The 15,536-nt window shown below is 33.6% G+C and overlaps 2 protein-coding genes and 1 non-coding gene across 5 annotated transcripts; all 3 read right to left on the minus strand.

The window, feature by feature from the left end:
• Positions 1-64: 64 nt before the first annotated feature.
• On the minus strand, positions 65-4,441 carry LOC114398635 (protein YIPF1 homolog). Of its 2 annotated transcripts, none has more exons than XM_028360817.1 (6): positions 4,179-4,441; positions 3,641-3,676; positions 3,453-3,536; positions 1,890-2,055; positions 1,298-1,571; positions 65-779 (listed from the first exon to the last, which is right to left on the minus strand). In XM_028360817.1, exons 3-6 carry the CDS (start codon positions 3,520-3,522, stop codon positions 588-590), a joined length of 702 nt encoding a protein of 233 aa, XP_028216618.1. In that variant the 5' UTR covers positions 3,523-3,536; positions 3,641-3,676; positions 4,179-4,441; the 3' UTR covers positions 65-587. The 2 variants fall into 2 exon arrangements, with proteins under 2 accessions (XP_028216618.1, XP_028216614.1); XM_028360813.1 differs by having other exon boundaries at positions 3,637-3,676.
• Positions 4,442-5,723: 1,282 nt separating this feature from the next.
• On the minus strand, positions 5,724-5,797 carry TRNAV-CAC. Its single transcript has one exon. It is a non-coding gene; the product is annotated as a tRNA-Val (tRNA).
• Positions 5,798-7,184: 1,387 nt separating this feature from the next.
• On the minus strand, positions 7,185-14,641 carry LOC114398644 (folylpolyglutamate synthase-like). 2 transcript variants are annotated; one of them, XM_028360821.1, is made up of 16 exons: positions 14,321-14,641; positions 14,041-14,186; positions 13,897-13,962; positions 13,547-13,656; positions 13,162-13,222; positions 12,317-12,400; positions 12,150-12,206; positions 11,940-12,000; positions 11,699-11,745; positions 11,311-11,388; positions 10,650-10,814; positions 10,268-10,567; positions 9,318-9,396; positions 8,919-9,071; positions 7,951-8,105; positions 7,185-7,538 (listed from the first exon to the last, which is right to left on the minus strand). In XM_028360821.1, exons 1-16 carry the CDS (start codon positions 14,331-14,333, stop codon positions 7,479-7,481), a joined length of 1,635 nt encoding a protein of 544 aa, XP_028216622.1. In that variant the 5' UTR covers positions 14,334-14,641; the 3' UTR covers positions 7,185-7,478. The 2 variants fall into 2 exon arrangements, with proteins under 2 accessions (XP_028216622.1, XP_028216626.1); XM_028360825.1 differs by having other exon boundaries at positions 7,951-8,102; positions 14,321-14,640.
• Positions 14,642-15,536: the final 895 nt, after the last annotated feature.

A 15,536-nucleotide genomic window follows, 5' to 3' on the forward strand; every position in this document is an offset into this window, starting at 1 on the left:
ATATTTTTATTTATAATTAGATGATACTAAAAACTGAGCATGTAAATCAAGATTAAACTCAATGTTAGGATACCCAATTACACGCTACCTAGTACTTATACTTATTCAACTAAAAATAACATGCAAGCGTGTTACAAGAGGAGTCACATTACATTGTCACTTTCAAACAGGAGATGAAAAGAGCAAAATTTGATTCACCAGCATAGGAAATTGCCTTGGCTTCACGCAAAACAGCTACTTTTAAAAAAAATCGATTAAAAAAAGATTAACTTGACGCAGTATATTTACAGAAATATGCAAGAAGCTCAAACATAGGCAGATACTACAAATCATGATTGTTCATCCCCTTCCAAAGTATTGGGTCTTCCACAAGACTTTAGGCAGAAATCATACGGAAACTCAGACCCAGCTGATACAGAAATCGCACTACTCTCTCTGCAATTCTTTCTCATCATTCCATTATAGTAAATACACAAACCAATTCTGCTTCAGACGATTCCACTCGCGTCTTGAACAAAGTTAGCCAATGAAGTGAGCTCATAATGATAGTGTTTGGGTCTTACTCTTCACACTGCAGTGCATTTTAGCTACGGAAAGAACCAAACCTTGATGAAGATTGCCAAAGCCATTTGCAAGAAAAATGCTGCAATAATCGCCACTGAAAGTTCATTGCCTTCTATATAAGATCTCAGGTTTAAGGCAACAAAGCTTGCCGAGGCAACGCCCGTAAGGAGTATTATAACCCACCGAAGAAACTCAACAGGAATTATCAACAGGAACTGAAAATATCCCAAGAAATACGAATTAGATAACAGTTTGAAAGACTCCAAAAAATTAAAGCATAATTAGCAAACTACTGACGTAATTTCCTACCACAATTTATAAAAATTCAGCTTCAACTTAAATCGAACTTTATGATAACAACAAACATGTGAAAAGAAGCCGTGTATCCAATCCGGATATTGAGATATATTATAATTATGCTGCACAGACTCGGGGAAAAAAATCATTGTACACTGCTATCCAGTCACTGCAATATATTACCACCCAAACCTTGGTTTCTAACTGATATTTTCATGCTGAGGACTGAGGAGGGATGATGAGCTCAAAGTCCATTGATCTTTAAAGGAGGAGGGCCTCACTTTGTTGAGGCACTGTCTATTCCAATTTTCCCCTTCAGGCCCACATCCCCCACACTGAACATGTGTGGTACTGGTATAAATAATTGTGCAACATTATTTGTAGTATAAGTAATTGCATAATACAATTTAACACATTGGAGAAAGCAGAAACTTACAGAAGACATGATGAAAATGGTGAGGGAATACCCCCACAAGCACCAAAACCTTATAAGGCTAGCATTTGAACCCATATACTGAAGGAAGAAGTAGTATGCCAATGGAACCACAATTGCATAGCCATAGATAGAGCATGCAGCCACATTCACATAGCTGACATCAAAGCTCCAAGAGGTACTGTTATCTGCATGTTTTTGCATAAGGAACGTGGCCAGATTTCCAAGTGAGGCAAGCACAAAAACCAATGTTGTTGAGATCCATATAAGCCCATATCTATACAACAGAAAAGACTCACCATTAGAATTAGATATCCATTTATATGCACTATTTATTGTTTTTGGGCAAGGGTGCTGAAAATCTGGTTATGTTTTGAAAAATGTCTCCTTTAACTCAAATATCTACAGAAAAAAAAAAAGAGAGAGAAAAGGGGCAGAAAGTAAAATAACAGGCATTTTCCCCAAAATCTTATGGTAACAGTTTAATTGAATTAAAATTTCCCCCAATTACCACATTTCAATAGTAATCCAAATCAATATCTCTATTTTGATAATTGGAAGTATAAAAGCACAAGGGCACAAAAAAATAACGCACAAATCAGGGTTAGCATCTATCTTGCTGAAAAAGTCTGCAGCAACTGGATTCAAGGAACTTATCAATCTGATTAAGACAACATCTGTGTCTACATTGAAATACTCTGAATATGATGACATGCTAAAGATTCCCCTCCAGTTGTTTGCTGGCTGTTGTTCAAAAGCTTCTGCATGGATGAACAAACAAGAGAAAAATAAACGGCATTATTATATCAGCAAGTGACAAAGAAAAATGAAAATACAAATGGCCTCTACTCACAAATCTGACCATAGAATCAATCAACGGTGTGAATCTTGGTCAATGATGAAACTAAAATCTATAGATAATTGAAAATTCAGAAAAAACAATTGGTTTAATGCAGAGAACCACACTTAAGATATGCAATTATTAATTGTGTAAAACCATAATTAGAATTTAGAAATAATGCTTGGTGATGCTTGGGCATGGTGATCTATTTATTTATACAGATACTAGCAGAGTAACATCATTAAAATAAGCTTAAATAAAATTTATGGCAGTTAACATCATTAAAATAAAATTATATAACTATATTTCAGATATATGAAAGTCCATAAGATAATGCACACAGGAACTTTCTTTTCTTGGTTTCAGGTGATTGGTCCTCACTATTGACAATTTGATTAAAAAGTTCATATAAAGTATAAAATATAATAAGAATTAAAAAATAGCTAAAATATTTGCAAAATTTAATTTGTTTTTTAACAAGAAGCAATTGATGACTAAGATGTAATAACTAATAAGATAAAAAATCATAACTTTGTCATAGTGAATAACATAAGAAAATATAAAATAAACAAAAACTCAAATCCATATGTATGATTAATTAGTCAATAAAATTCCTTTCAACCAAAAGAGGCACTTGGGATGCAGGTATAAAGAAAACATTAAATTTTATTTATTTAAGAACAGCATAATAGTTTTCTCATTAAGTAGCATAAGGCAAAAGGGGTCAAAATATAACTTAAGTAGAATATTGGGTTGAGAATGGAAATAAAATAACTACTTAGTTTGAAAAGGGAAAAACAGGAACTAAGTGTCAGCAACCATACTTGGGAGTATGAAAATGACTTTAAGCAAATGTAAAATTACAGCAGTGACACATTAAAGAAATCATAGAATATGCTAACTCTCCCCCAAAATAGCTGAGTAAAGGTCTAGGATTATAATTGGTGTTTTCTAATTCTACAATATCAGAAGTGTTACGAATGGATGTAATTGACAAGTAATTTAGAACATATAACACATAAATTAGTAGACAATATGACGTGAATAAGCAAAAAAAGTTTAAAAACTGCTAGAAAGCTCTAGTTGCATTGGTCAGTTCTAAGATAACTACAACTAAAAGAAAAAACAAATCTCCTCCAGCCAGCCATGAATTCACTATACAATATACTGATTAGTCTCTCACTGTCCTGTACTCACGTCACGGGAAAAGGCCAATATATTGTTAAATCATTTAAACTGAGAGAGAAGAGAGAGAAATCAGAAGAAAAAAAAAACAAATATCTCAATTCTGAAAGTCACAAAAATTGGAGAACATACCAGTAGGACTGCCAAGAGTTTGATGTCCTGGTCCTCTGTCTCCTCCATTGTTGGGAGGGAATGTTTGCATATTTGCACCGGTGGCTACATGCATCATATATGTTCATAAGCCATTTGTTTTAGAGGCACTTAAACATTAGAATTAAGAAATGTAAGAAACAAAAAAATTGATATAACTCCATACCCACATGTTTCGTGGCATTATTTTCTTCAGTTATGACAGCCTGAGCACCAAACAGGTAAAAGCACAGAACCAAAAATATTGAAATAAGTTAGAAAAAATAGTATTTTAGATCACACAAGTTCAACAAAAAAAACTTTTACAGCGCCAGAACCATAAAATTCAAAAATCAAAGCGGCTTTGAAAGAGAAATAACCATAAAGACATAAGTTAACAAAATCAAATTAATGCCAAAAACTTAAAATCACAGGCATATTCAACACCGGCCACAGTTCTCTTGCTAAATTTAGAAATGACTTCACAGTTCTTGCTATTTTGTCAGTGTACAATCAAACAATTACACTTCTATTTCCATAATTTCACTTCATTTCATTCCATTTCGCTAAATTTCCGCACAATCAACTTAATTCCTAAAGAAAATAAAAAATGAGAACAATTTTCTGAACACGATCGAGCATGCAGAGAGTGAATTGAAGCAGTAATGGCATACAAATAGCACAAATTGAAATAAAAAAGGGGGAAAAAAACGAAAGCTGCTCGCTCACAGGAACTGAACCGAGCAAGTGGCTAGTGGGAAGACCGGTGTACGAAGACTCCTCCATGGAATTCGAAACAATGCAGAGAAAACAAGGTGCGTGAAGAAAACCTCGTTAGTTCAATAAAGCATTGAAAGGGTTATGAGTATGAATCGGAATCGGAATCGGAATTGAGCCCTAGATAGATAGATAGCAGAAGAAGAAAACGTTGTTTTTCTTTTTCGTCGTTTGGAAGGAACGTGCTGCAAACAAAATAGCGTGGTCTCTGATACACAGGATTGGACCCCACCTTCAAATTCAATTCGTCGGGCCACACACGTTCCTGATACATTTTTTTTTTAATTTAATAATTGTTATTCTTATTTTCCATGTTTCAGGGGCTTCTATTTCCAACGAGGCTCGTGTGATTGGGCTACGAGAATGGGCCCGCTCTATGGGCTCGGCAACTTTCGGTTCAGCTTTTCAAGAGTAGGGCACGTGCCTGCATGTGTGTTAAGATATTAAATTATGAAGTTTTTTTTTTGAGAAAAAAGGATCAATGACAATGCAACATAATTTTACACAATCATCTAAACATAAATTACTATATTATGATAAGTTTATTCATTTTTATAATAATTATCTTAAAGATTATTAAAAAATAATTTATAATTAAATGAAAATATAAACTATTTTATACAATTCATAAGCATTAAAATTTGTTATTTTTGTTTTTCTAAACTATGTCCTAAAAGTAGGATCAAGATTCCTAGTAGTTAAAAAATTCTCATATTCCCGCATTCAATTGATTGCAACCATTAAATATAAATTAAACCACTCATAATTTATCTTGATAAATTTATTCAATGGTTTCAATTCAGGAATACAGATAATCCATTTCTCAAAAGGCATTAATTATGAAATCAATAAATATTTTATTATTATTATTAGAATTGTAACGAGAATCACAAATGAGTATTTTGTTATTCTTTTCAATAAAAAAAAAATCATTTTTTATTGTTTAACCATTACATTTAGGGCATTTATTAACATTTTTTCCCACCCTTTTTTTTCTCATAATTTCACAACACTTTTTTTTTTAATTTTAAAATACTCCCACTCTTCCCCTTCTCCATCACAAACACCCGTCCATCTTGTCTCTATCCTGCCTTTCCTTTTACCCATTTCCTCTCTACTCTCCTTCCTCCTGGTAGTCTTCTCTTTCACGGATGTCGTTTTCTTTATTGAATTTTAACTTTTTTTCCCCTGCCAATGGAAAGTGTTTGAAAACTAGTTTTTAGAAAAATGTTATTGAAAATTAATTTCAAGAATATTATTAGAAGATTTCCAGAAACTAGTTTCTTTTTTTCAATAACATTTCAGAAACAATTTTTTGTAAGTATATTTTTTTATAAAAAAAAAAAAGATTACAAAAAAGAAAAGAGGGTACAAAGAAAAAAGAGAGTGTAAATAGAGTCTCGATGTTATGAATAAAAATTGGGCTTAACCAGGGACCAATTTGTGAGGCCCATGCATTCACCAAAACTAAAATTACTAAAGTTCATACTCATGAAATGTCTGAGCCCGGGTTCGAACCGGGGACCTCTAGTGTGTGAGACTAGCGTGATAACCAACTACACCACCCAGACAAGTTGTTATTCAACCTTTCATTTTTGGGTATACAATTATATAGTTCTCTCCCCTAGAATCCTCCTTTAGTTAATAAAATGTTTAAGATCAACGTAGGATACATGCATGTAAGTGAAATGAAACACTGAAACTCACGTTTGACTATTATGCTTGATTTCATCCTCAACCTCACAATTCCCAAAGTAAGTCATTTTCCCCCTTAAATTTCACAAACTGAAGCTTCAATCTGTAGTACTAGAATGTTTCGGTTACTGTTATTGTCACTATGCAGCTTCGGTTGTGATGTCACAAACACAAACGCAACACAATTACAATTCATCATCTCCTTACATCTCAACCGCCACGGTGTTTCTCAATTACGAGAAAATGGTTAAGAATTTCAAAGTGTTCATGTACAAGCCAAACAACCCCCAAATCAAATTCGCGACCACGGTGGAGTCTCTGTTCTATTCTTCACTATAGAACAGCACCTACCTCACCCAAGATCCCGAGGAAGCGCACCTTTTCTTCGACCCTTTCTCCCCAGACTTCTCCACGCGTGTCCTTACACGCATCCGCAACGACCTCCCGTACTGGAACCGCACCCTCGGCGCCGACCACCTCTACCTTTCCTGCGACGGAATCCCCCTCCAACCGGACCGGAACCTGGTAGAATTGAAGAAAAACGCCGTTCAAATCTCGTGCTTCCCCACACAAGGACGTCACGCTGCCCCCGCTCCCTAGTCCCCACGCGTGGGCGAGGCGAGTGCGTGCAGGCGCCTTGGTCATTGATAATACTGAGACGGAGGTAGTGTTTGATTGAAAATTTAAAAAATTGATATAGGTTTCGAGTATTTATATTCTATTTTAATTCAAATATTTTATTTTCTTTTATACTACTTTTTTTTATTCCTTTAAATAAAAAACACAGGCTGAGATTTGGCGTGGTGAAGTACGGGAACGTGTCGTGGATAGGGGAAGCGCTGCGTGCAGGGTGTGTGCCAAGGGACACATAAACGACATGCCGTTTATGGATGTGCTGAGTGTGGATGCGAGTAAGCACTTCCAGTGGAACCAACCTCCTTTGCCCTTTGATGCCTTCAATACTATCATGTATCAGTTGTGACTCAGACGCCATACCGTTCGATACGTGAGAATGCAATAAAATTAATTATTTGTTGAATAATAATTGATTTGTTTTTTTTTGGTGTTTGCACTAACAATTCAATAATGCTTTAGGTTCGATTGATTTTTTTTTGGAAGTGGATCCCTTACACTTGCTTTTTTTTCAACTGTACAGAATATTTACACTTGATTTGTATTTTATGAATACATTTTTATTAAACAAATGAGATAATAATCATGCAAAATGATTATTTTTTGCATTTTGAAATATTATAAACTGAATTTTGAAAGTTTGAACTACTAAATCATTGAATATGGGGAAATTGTTACGTAAGAAACAAATATAAAAACGTGAGAATGAACCAATGGGCCGGATGTATCAAACTGGATGTACATTTCTTGAATATAGGATGTATCAAATGAATGTCCAATGGTGTTGGATTTTCAGAACAAAGTGCACAACTACCCCTGCAATGGACTGTGTCAATGCCAGAGAAAACTCATCAAATTATGGACTGTTTTAGCTTTAGAATGGAAATCTCTATCTCGAAGGAATCTTCAAATTTGTCCAACGAATCACTTCTTGACCAAGTTCAACACGTCACCAACAAGATGTAAAGAGCCAGTCACAAGGACCTGATGCATCAGCCACACAAATTTGCAGTCAGAATTCTATACTGATGTAAAAAAAAATATGTATATATTTCAAGAGCAATTTGTAGATAGCCATATTCTCTATTCTATAACCACACTGTTTGTTGGGCATTGAGAGAGAACATATCAAATCTAATAAGTGGGAACATTGAGCCAAATGTTCAAAGTATACAATCGTGTACAAAGTCTTTCAAGTACAACATAAATTAGAGAGAAGAAAAATGTGAGCAAAACATGCAACAATGCGAACTGACAGAAAGCTGTGATTATGTGAGATTACATTATATATTTGCAACTAATGAGTGGACATTATATTAGATATTTAGTTACATTGATTAAATTTCTTATCCTGTGATACCAAATATTTGCAATTCTTAAGTGTAATTTATGTTACCTGAAAACGAACTGATTGATTTTGTTGCACTCTGTCCCTGAGCCATTTGATTGCCAATGGCAATGACAAAAACACTGCACTATGATCACAATTACTGACACTCATTTCCATATCATCTTTTAGTTCTTCAGAAACAATGTCAGTACTTCTACCTGCTAAGCCAAGTGATCACAAACAAATTATTTTAAGTAAAAAAATATTCTAAAGCCTCTAACTTAAAAGACACTACCGGTGAAGGAAAACAAGGAAAAGGATGGGTAGAGAACAGACATGGCAATTCTCCCATCATACAGTAAATCTCAATGAACTCACAAAAGAAGATAAGATTGGGACTGAAGGTCTTTAGGAGAAAGTTCTCCGATCATGTGAAAAGGTTGTCTGATTAAAAGGGGTAGAAAACCATCGAAGCAGAACTTCCAAGAGAATCATTAAACTAACCAGACTATAAATGGTTTATTGAAATTTGGTTCAGATAAAACTATTAACATTATTACGTCATTTGATCCATGTAACCAATCCCATCTAGTGGGAAAAGGCTTGAGAGTAGTATGACTTTTTGATAAACCCCAGTGCCATTAATTGATCATTTGGCCAACCCCATCTAGTAAAATAAGACAAATTTAGGCAACCAACTGCAAGGCTAGAGCCGGGCTTAATTATAGAAACTACCATGATGATGAAAGTATCAAAAAGTAATAGCATGCAACCAAGGTAAATAAGGGATGAATGTAATGTAATAGTTCCCCTTATCTCTACACAAGAAGATTTCATTGGTATTCTTGAGTCTTTCTGCCCAATAGTTCAACCTAACCAGTTCAAACTTAAATGAATAAATGGGGCAAGAGTTAGTTAGTACATCTTAAATCGGCAGTATGACACAGACTAGTATCTGCACTTGGTAGTTGCCATCAACAGTTATGGTTCTAACTATATTCCATACCTACAAAACAATCTTGAATAATCACTACCTTTGCTGCCTTGCATGAGATTTTCCCACACTCTTTGAAGATTGAACTGCCATGACAGATCAACTTTGGAATCAGCCGGTGTAAAAGCCTGGGGTCCAACTTTATTAAACACAGATAAACTTGGTACAAAGAGCGCCTTCTTGAAGTAGACACCTACAATTTCAATTTAACTGTTCCTTTATTCCATTGAGAAAAAAAATACTTTCTTCAGGGAAAGCAATGTCATTGGAAAAATGAATTGAATTACTTTTTCCACCTAATAATTATAAATAATCGCAGAACTACTAAAGAAGAAAGCCAATTAAATGCCAAATATTAAGCTTTACTTAGTTTTTAAAATATCTTGGATTAGGTCATTATTGGGTAATTATATTCTAGCATAATCCAGAAACTACTGACCATGATCAGCACATGTTTTCATCAGCTGAGGAAGAAGCAACTGTGGATCTCGTACAGTCAAACAATTGAACAGCAATATCTGCAAGTAATTCAATTACTTCAACTAAAAAAGTCTCATGAAAAAAAGACCATTGTTTATTAAAAAGAAATTGTAGTGTTAGCGTTTCCACTCTTATCTCATGAGCTTATAGGTTTTTTTTTTAAAAAAATTAAAAGACAGCTGAATGCATATGATCATCCCAATATCTGATACACCGGGTTCATTTGAGAAAAGACCCCTGAATCAGTAGATATCAAGCAAAACCATGAAACATAACCATAAAAACAGGGTGTTTCGTGTCCAAACTTGACAGTTGACACACATTTGCATCTCATTTCTCATTTCTTCTAACAATGGAACCTAGTTTAATGGTCAACATTTCTCACCTCCCATATGTTGAAGTCAAATAGCAGCCAGTACAGTGTACAAACTTATAAAATTCACAACAAACATGGATAACAAAGGTACAACTATAACTCTTGTATAAGAGTAAAGTGTTCAGATACATAACATCCCATGGGCGATTTAGTTATTATAATGCTTTGAACTGATATCTAAATAGAAGATTGGGGTAAGCTTACCAAGACGATTATTAGCCTGTCTCAAGTAATATACTTCAAAAAGATAAGGTCTAGGAAGCCTGAAGAAATTGATAATCTGTATCTTTATGGTTCTTATTAAGAGTAATTTACATGCCCAAGGATAAGGTTAAAACACATGACAAGCTCCCTATATGATGAATTTCTAACTAAGGGCATTAGATATTACTAAACATTAGTTATTCTTAGTTAAAACATATGTGGATGGAATCTCCTCAACAGAACAGACATTGAATAACTTTATTTTACAATGATATGTGCTTAAATTTTAACAAATCTACTTAAAATAAGATTTTAAATCTATATTCTACCGGAGTGGAATTTCTCTGGGATCCTCTTTCGCCGTGGTGTGTGCTCTTCACTACTTCATGTGGCAATTTAGAATTATTAAGTTGCTGATGAAACAAGGTTTGGTCCGGGTTGTATTCTTTAATGGCTAGAGAAAACCACCTTGCACACACTTCCATGCTTTCAGGACTATGAGCCCCATCTAAAAAGAAAACAAGTTCATTTGACCTTTCACTCTTGATGTGTTGGTCAGGAACAATCTGAGCCCTTCCTTGCAAACTTGCACTTGTTAACCCTTTTATGAACTGCTCTGGCAAAGTGTCCTTCATGCAGGTAGATAGATCACTTCAGCAATAAGGCGCAAAAGAAGAAGAAGATGTAAAAAGATCTAATTTTAAAACTTACAGTTTGTTCCAAATTAATATCTCCAACATGCCCAGTCCTTTTCAGCCATGTAAAGCACAGTGCAATGGCAAGACCAGCATTTAAATATTGGTGCTCGCCTTCAAGACCAAGTCTCAAACCATTTAGCAATTTGGCATCTAATGGAGTTAGCACTTGAAGAGGTACCTGGAATTAGCAAGGTTTAGTTAGCTGATTGAATGCAAGGACCAAAGAGTCAAATATTTTTCAATAAAGGCAGTTAGAAAAGCTACTTGGAATAAGTGTTATGTATAGCCTGGCTTTCAGAAGATCACTGACAAATAGAAAAGTACATAAAGCATAAAGACAAATGAAATGCAGCAAGAGAATGACAAGCCATGCTGAATCACATTGAAGACATTTTTCTCTTTCCAAGATAATACAAAAATCTTAATAACGAACCTGTAAATATATAACATCATTTGACAGAATAAATAAACGTCAAGACACTATGTTTAATTGCTATTCAAGTCATCACATGTATAGTGAATTTTCACTTTTATTCCTAAACAAATACATTGCCAAATTGTACCCCTTTACTTAATATTGACAAGCCAATATTATATTTATACAGTTACACCAAGTGATGAGTCATTCAAACTTGTTTTTGAAGCAAAACAACTTCATAAAAGAACATACTTACATTTAATTGAGAAGCCTTCTCTTCAAGTACATGCATTGCTTCATCAGGTTGAGGCACTGTAAAAGCTGGAATCCGATTCTAAAAACAAATTGTTGTAAATAACAGAAATATATTAGGGGTCCAACATTATCTTATTTGATTTTTTATCATCTTTTTCCTATTTATAGTCAGGAATTTGTTTCCTTATCTTAGGGGTAGTTGTTCCCCTATAAAAGCATGATTAGAGAATGTAATTCTTGTGACAAATTAATAAAAGAAGTTTCTTTTTCAACTCAAATGAATAAATAAATAAAAGGAGTTTATCAGGAATAAAGTGCACATTGCAGATAGGCATCAAAAAGTTTTTCTATTCTTGAAAAGAAGATAATATTATACTCCAAAACAATACCTTGAAGATACCAGCCTTCTCACCGGCAATTTCTCCCAGAGTATTCCCTGTTAATAAAATCCAGCATGAGTATACTCAAATCATTGAACAAATTAGTGGCATTGCAACACTATGTTCAACCATATTCAGAAAAATAATTGTATAAAAATATATGAAATTTCAAAATGCAAATTTTCATACACAATAGCCATGGCATCCATTAAATTAGTGATTACCTAGAATTCTAAAATAGAAAACTAACCAAGAATCTCCATGTGGTCATACCCAAGAGAAGTTATTCCACATACAATAGGTGCCTGAACCTGAAATATCAACACAGCTGCATGAACTTGTTCCTAGATTAACTTCATAGAAAATATTAATACAAATAAAAGGATTCAAAGCTCGTTATTCAATCAGTTTTGTAATGCTAGAGACAAACATATTTCTGATGAAATGAAAATGAACATACCACATTTGTTGCATCGTATTTTCCACCTAATCCTACCTCCATTATAGCAACATCTACCTACATAAAATTTCAGAAAGAAAAGCTTTTATCCATTCATAACAACATACACAAAAAGATAGTATATAATTGAACAATTTTTCGTAGAAATTAAAGCACGGGGATCAAACCTGCTCTGCTGCAAATATCTTAAAGGCAAGTAAAGCAAGGAAACGAAAATAGGTAGGCATTGGAATATTGTCATCAGTTTTTTCCTGTACACCATCAAAATGAGAAACCAGTTATGTTAATACTATGAGCAAGAACATCAAGTTACATTGTAAAAGAGAATGTAACATGATCACTTTGACAATATAAACTTAACTATATGGTATTATCGCTATACTACACCATAATTGTGATTATCATCAATGTCCTGGTATAAAAATATGTTGGTTTACAGAACAGAAGGTGATTCTTATAGACTCACCATATTGTTAAGTAAAGCCATGTTTTGTTTTTCTTCTTTTTTCCATTTTATCTTGTTTCATATGACATTCAAATTGATAGGGTCTTAACACCAACCACCTTGAGTTCAATGCTTACAACCTTTTGTTCCTTTTCTCAAATTATACAACACTTAAGACCCCTTTCTGCTATATGCTTTACCAGTTCACACAAACTTGTCAAAGGTACCAAACAGGATCAATTAGGTGCTCTTCCATTACTATTTTCTTCTGAAATCAATGCAATAACTCCAAAGAGAACAGTTGAATAGCTTCAGAACTTTTCTGACATAGTTGGCAGAAAAATATTCTTTTTTGTCGCTATAAGAGTAACTGGTCGACTAATTTATTTATTTATTTTTAAAATGTAGAGCTAAAATTGGAGTCAATAACCAGTAATACAAATACAGTAGCAAGGCAAGTTGGCTCTGGCTCAAAATAAAAAATTGAGAAAAGGTTGACTTGGTTTTCCATCCTGTCAAAACCTCTGCCCGTATATATCCAAATGAAATTTATGCTCAGAAACATACCTTTAGTCTATCATAACACCACCAGAAGTATGCTAAAAATTTCTCTTCACAAATTTCCATACTGCAGAATCAAAGAACTGTAATTATGTGGCAACTAAAGACGCAATACAATGTGTTTTCCTTGGTCTGTAAAATTCAGTGAAATAACAAAAGTGCAAATACTAAAGAATAATTTCGTAGCAGAACAAATCAATTAAGAAAATTATCAGAATTCATATGCTCAATTAGTATGCACCCTCCACAAAACAGATGACAGACACAATGAAGATCAAAATTCAATATTCCCATTTGAAATATCAAATTAACTCAAAATGAAAAATGACACGAGTAGATGAATACATAGGAAAACACACAAAAAATCAACATAAGAATATGAAGCACTCACCCATCTAAACGAAATCTCTCTCGGATATCAATGAGGTGAGGAGATGTGAAGAGACCAGTGCGAAAACCACAGTTACGCAATATAGATTCCGTGAAGGTGCAGGTAGATCCCTATCAAACCACAGTTGAAAAAAACACAATTTCCATCATTAAAATAAGCACATAATTACTAACAATGACATAAGCATAGAATCAGAAATCCAAAGCCACTTAAGCCGGACTTATATCTAACTATAAGAGGCCACAAAGCACTATCCACATAGTAATCAGTATTGCGATAACCAAATTGTACTTCCAATGATGTTTTCATTTCCAAATTCCAAGCAACCACCAAAATTAAAGTGAAAGTACCTTCCCTTTGGTCCCAGCCACATGGATAACCTTCATATTTGCAATTGGCTCCTCCAACTCTAGCATCTATAGAATTACACAATGCATTATGCATACCATTGTTAGTATCTCATCAAAAATGGCCCAATTCACAAACTTTTTTACCTTCAGGTAATCATATAACAGGCTGAACTGATCCCCCACGTTGCTATCATCAGCACGAGTGCGTCTAGTGATCAAAGACGACAAGGCCTCCATTGCTTCTTCATAGGGACTCAAAGACGAAGATTTGGGAGACCCTTTGCCACCTTCTGCAAAAAAAGAAAAAACCCCACAACAGAAAAATAAATAATAATCATCAAAATAAAAAAATTTAACACGAGTGGAAGCATTCCAGAAGGAAAGAAGAATGAACATGTTACAGATGGAGATGAATAGGGAATACCTTGGTCAGACATGGTGATTGAGATTTGAATTGTGAATGAAACAGAGAGTGTGCTGTTTGAATGTAGATAGGAGTGTGTGTGAAAAAATGGAAGGATTGAAAAGAGATAGAAGAAGTTGTCGTTTGTGGTAAGCGTCTTGAGTTAAATTTCATTTACTATTTATTTTTGTTTTGTTTTGGCCAACTGTTGTCGTTGGAGAGAACTACAGAAGGGTACCTTCATCATTCATCAGCTAAGTACGCTAACTCTACACTGTGGCAGAGTGTATTGTTGTTGTCACAGTTGGAGTTGCATACCGAAGGAGAGATGTGGATGTTTTCAATTCACTAGGTCAAAAAGGATGTGATCCTTCTTCTTGATTTAGAATTCTCCAAAAACTAATATTGAATTATTAAATAAGATTGAGATTAATATTTTGGTTTCCTTTCAAGATAATTTTATCCTAAATACGTTTCAGTACTAAGTATATGGACACAAAAAATCTTAAATTTGTATTAAAAATTCTATTTTTTAATAGAAAATGTAAGAATTGAATTTTTAACTTTGTCATAAATAAATATTAAGTGAAGTTAAAATTCCGAGTTTTTTTATTATATTAAATTAATTCTTAAAAAATACTACTTATTAACTTAATTTGAATATATTATTTTTTTACATTGTTATCAAATATAAATTATAAATTATCGTATATAATAAGATGATATTTAATTAGTTTACGGTGCTTTTTTTTTAATATGCGATCATAAAATTATTCAATATCAAAATTAAATATGCAATGGCATTCTTTTCCTTGGCACTGAAGTTACCATAACTCAAATCCAATTATGGTCTTCGACATCATAATTAGGCAATTCTAGGTGAAAGAACTCAAGTCAAACCAAAATAATATATTTATTATGGTGTCATACTATATATTAGTTATGGAATGCTTTCATGTCATAATATATGTGTATGGGTGTAATGTGTAATACTAATATAAAATTAGTAATTCTCATATAAGCTAAACATTTTTCATAATAGTCGTCATAAGATAAGTATATTTATGTGTATGATAAACTAATGTGAGAATACACTTATAACTTAAAATTTATATCAAAACAAAAAGGAAATGTATGCGAAATAAATACATAAAAAGTCATAATAGTGGTTAAGACATTACAATGCGAATATATTTGCAGTAAAAGAAAAAGACATTACAATGCGGGATAAAATATC

Source organism: Glycine soja, chromosome 2 (genome assembly GCF_004193775.1).
Source record: "Glycine soja cultivar W05 chromosome 2, ASM419377v2, whole genome shotgun sequence".
In the NCBI taxonomy this organism is placed as follows: domain Eukaryota; kingdom Viridiplantae; phylum Streptophyta; class Magnoliopsida; order Fabales; family Fabaceae; genus Glycine; species Glycine soja.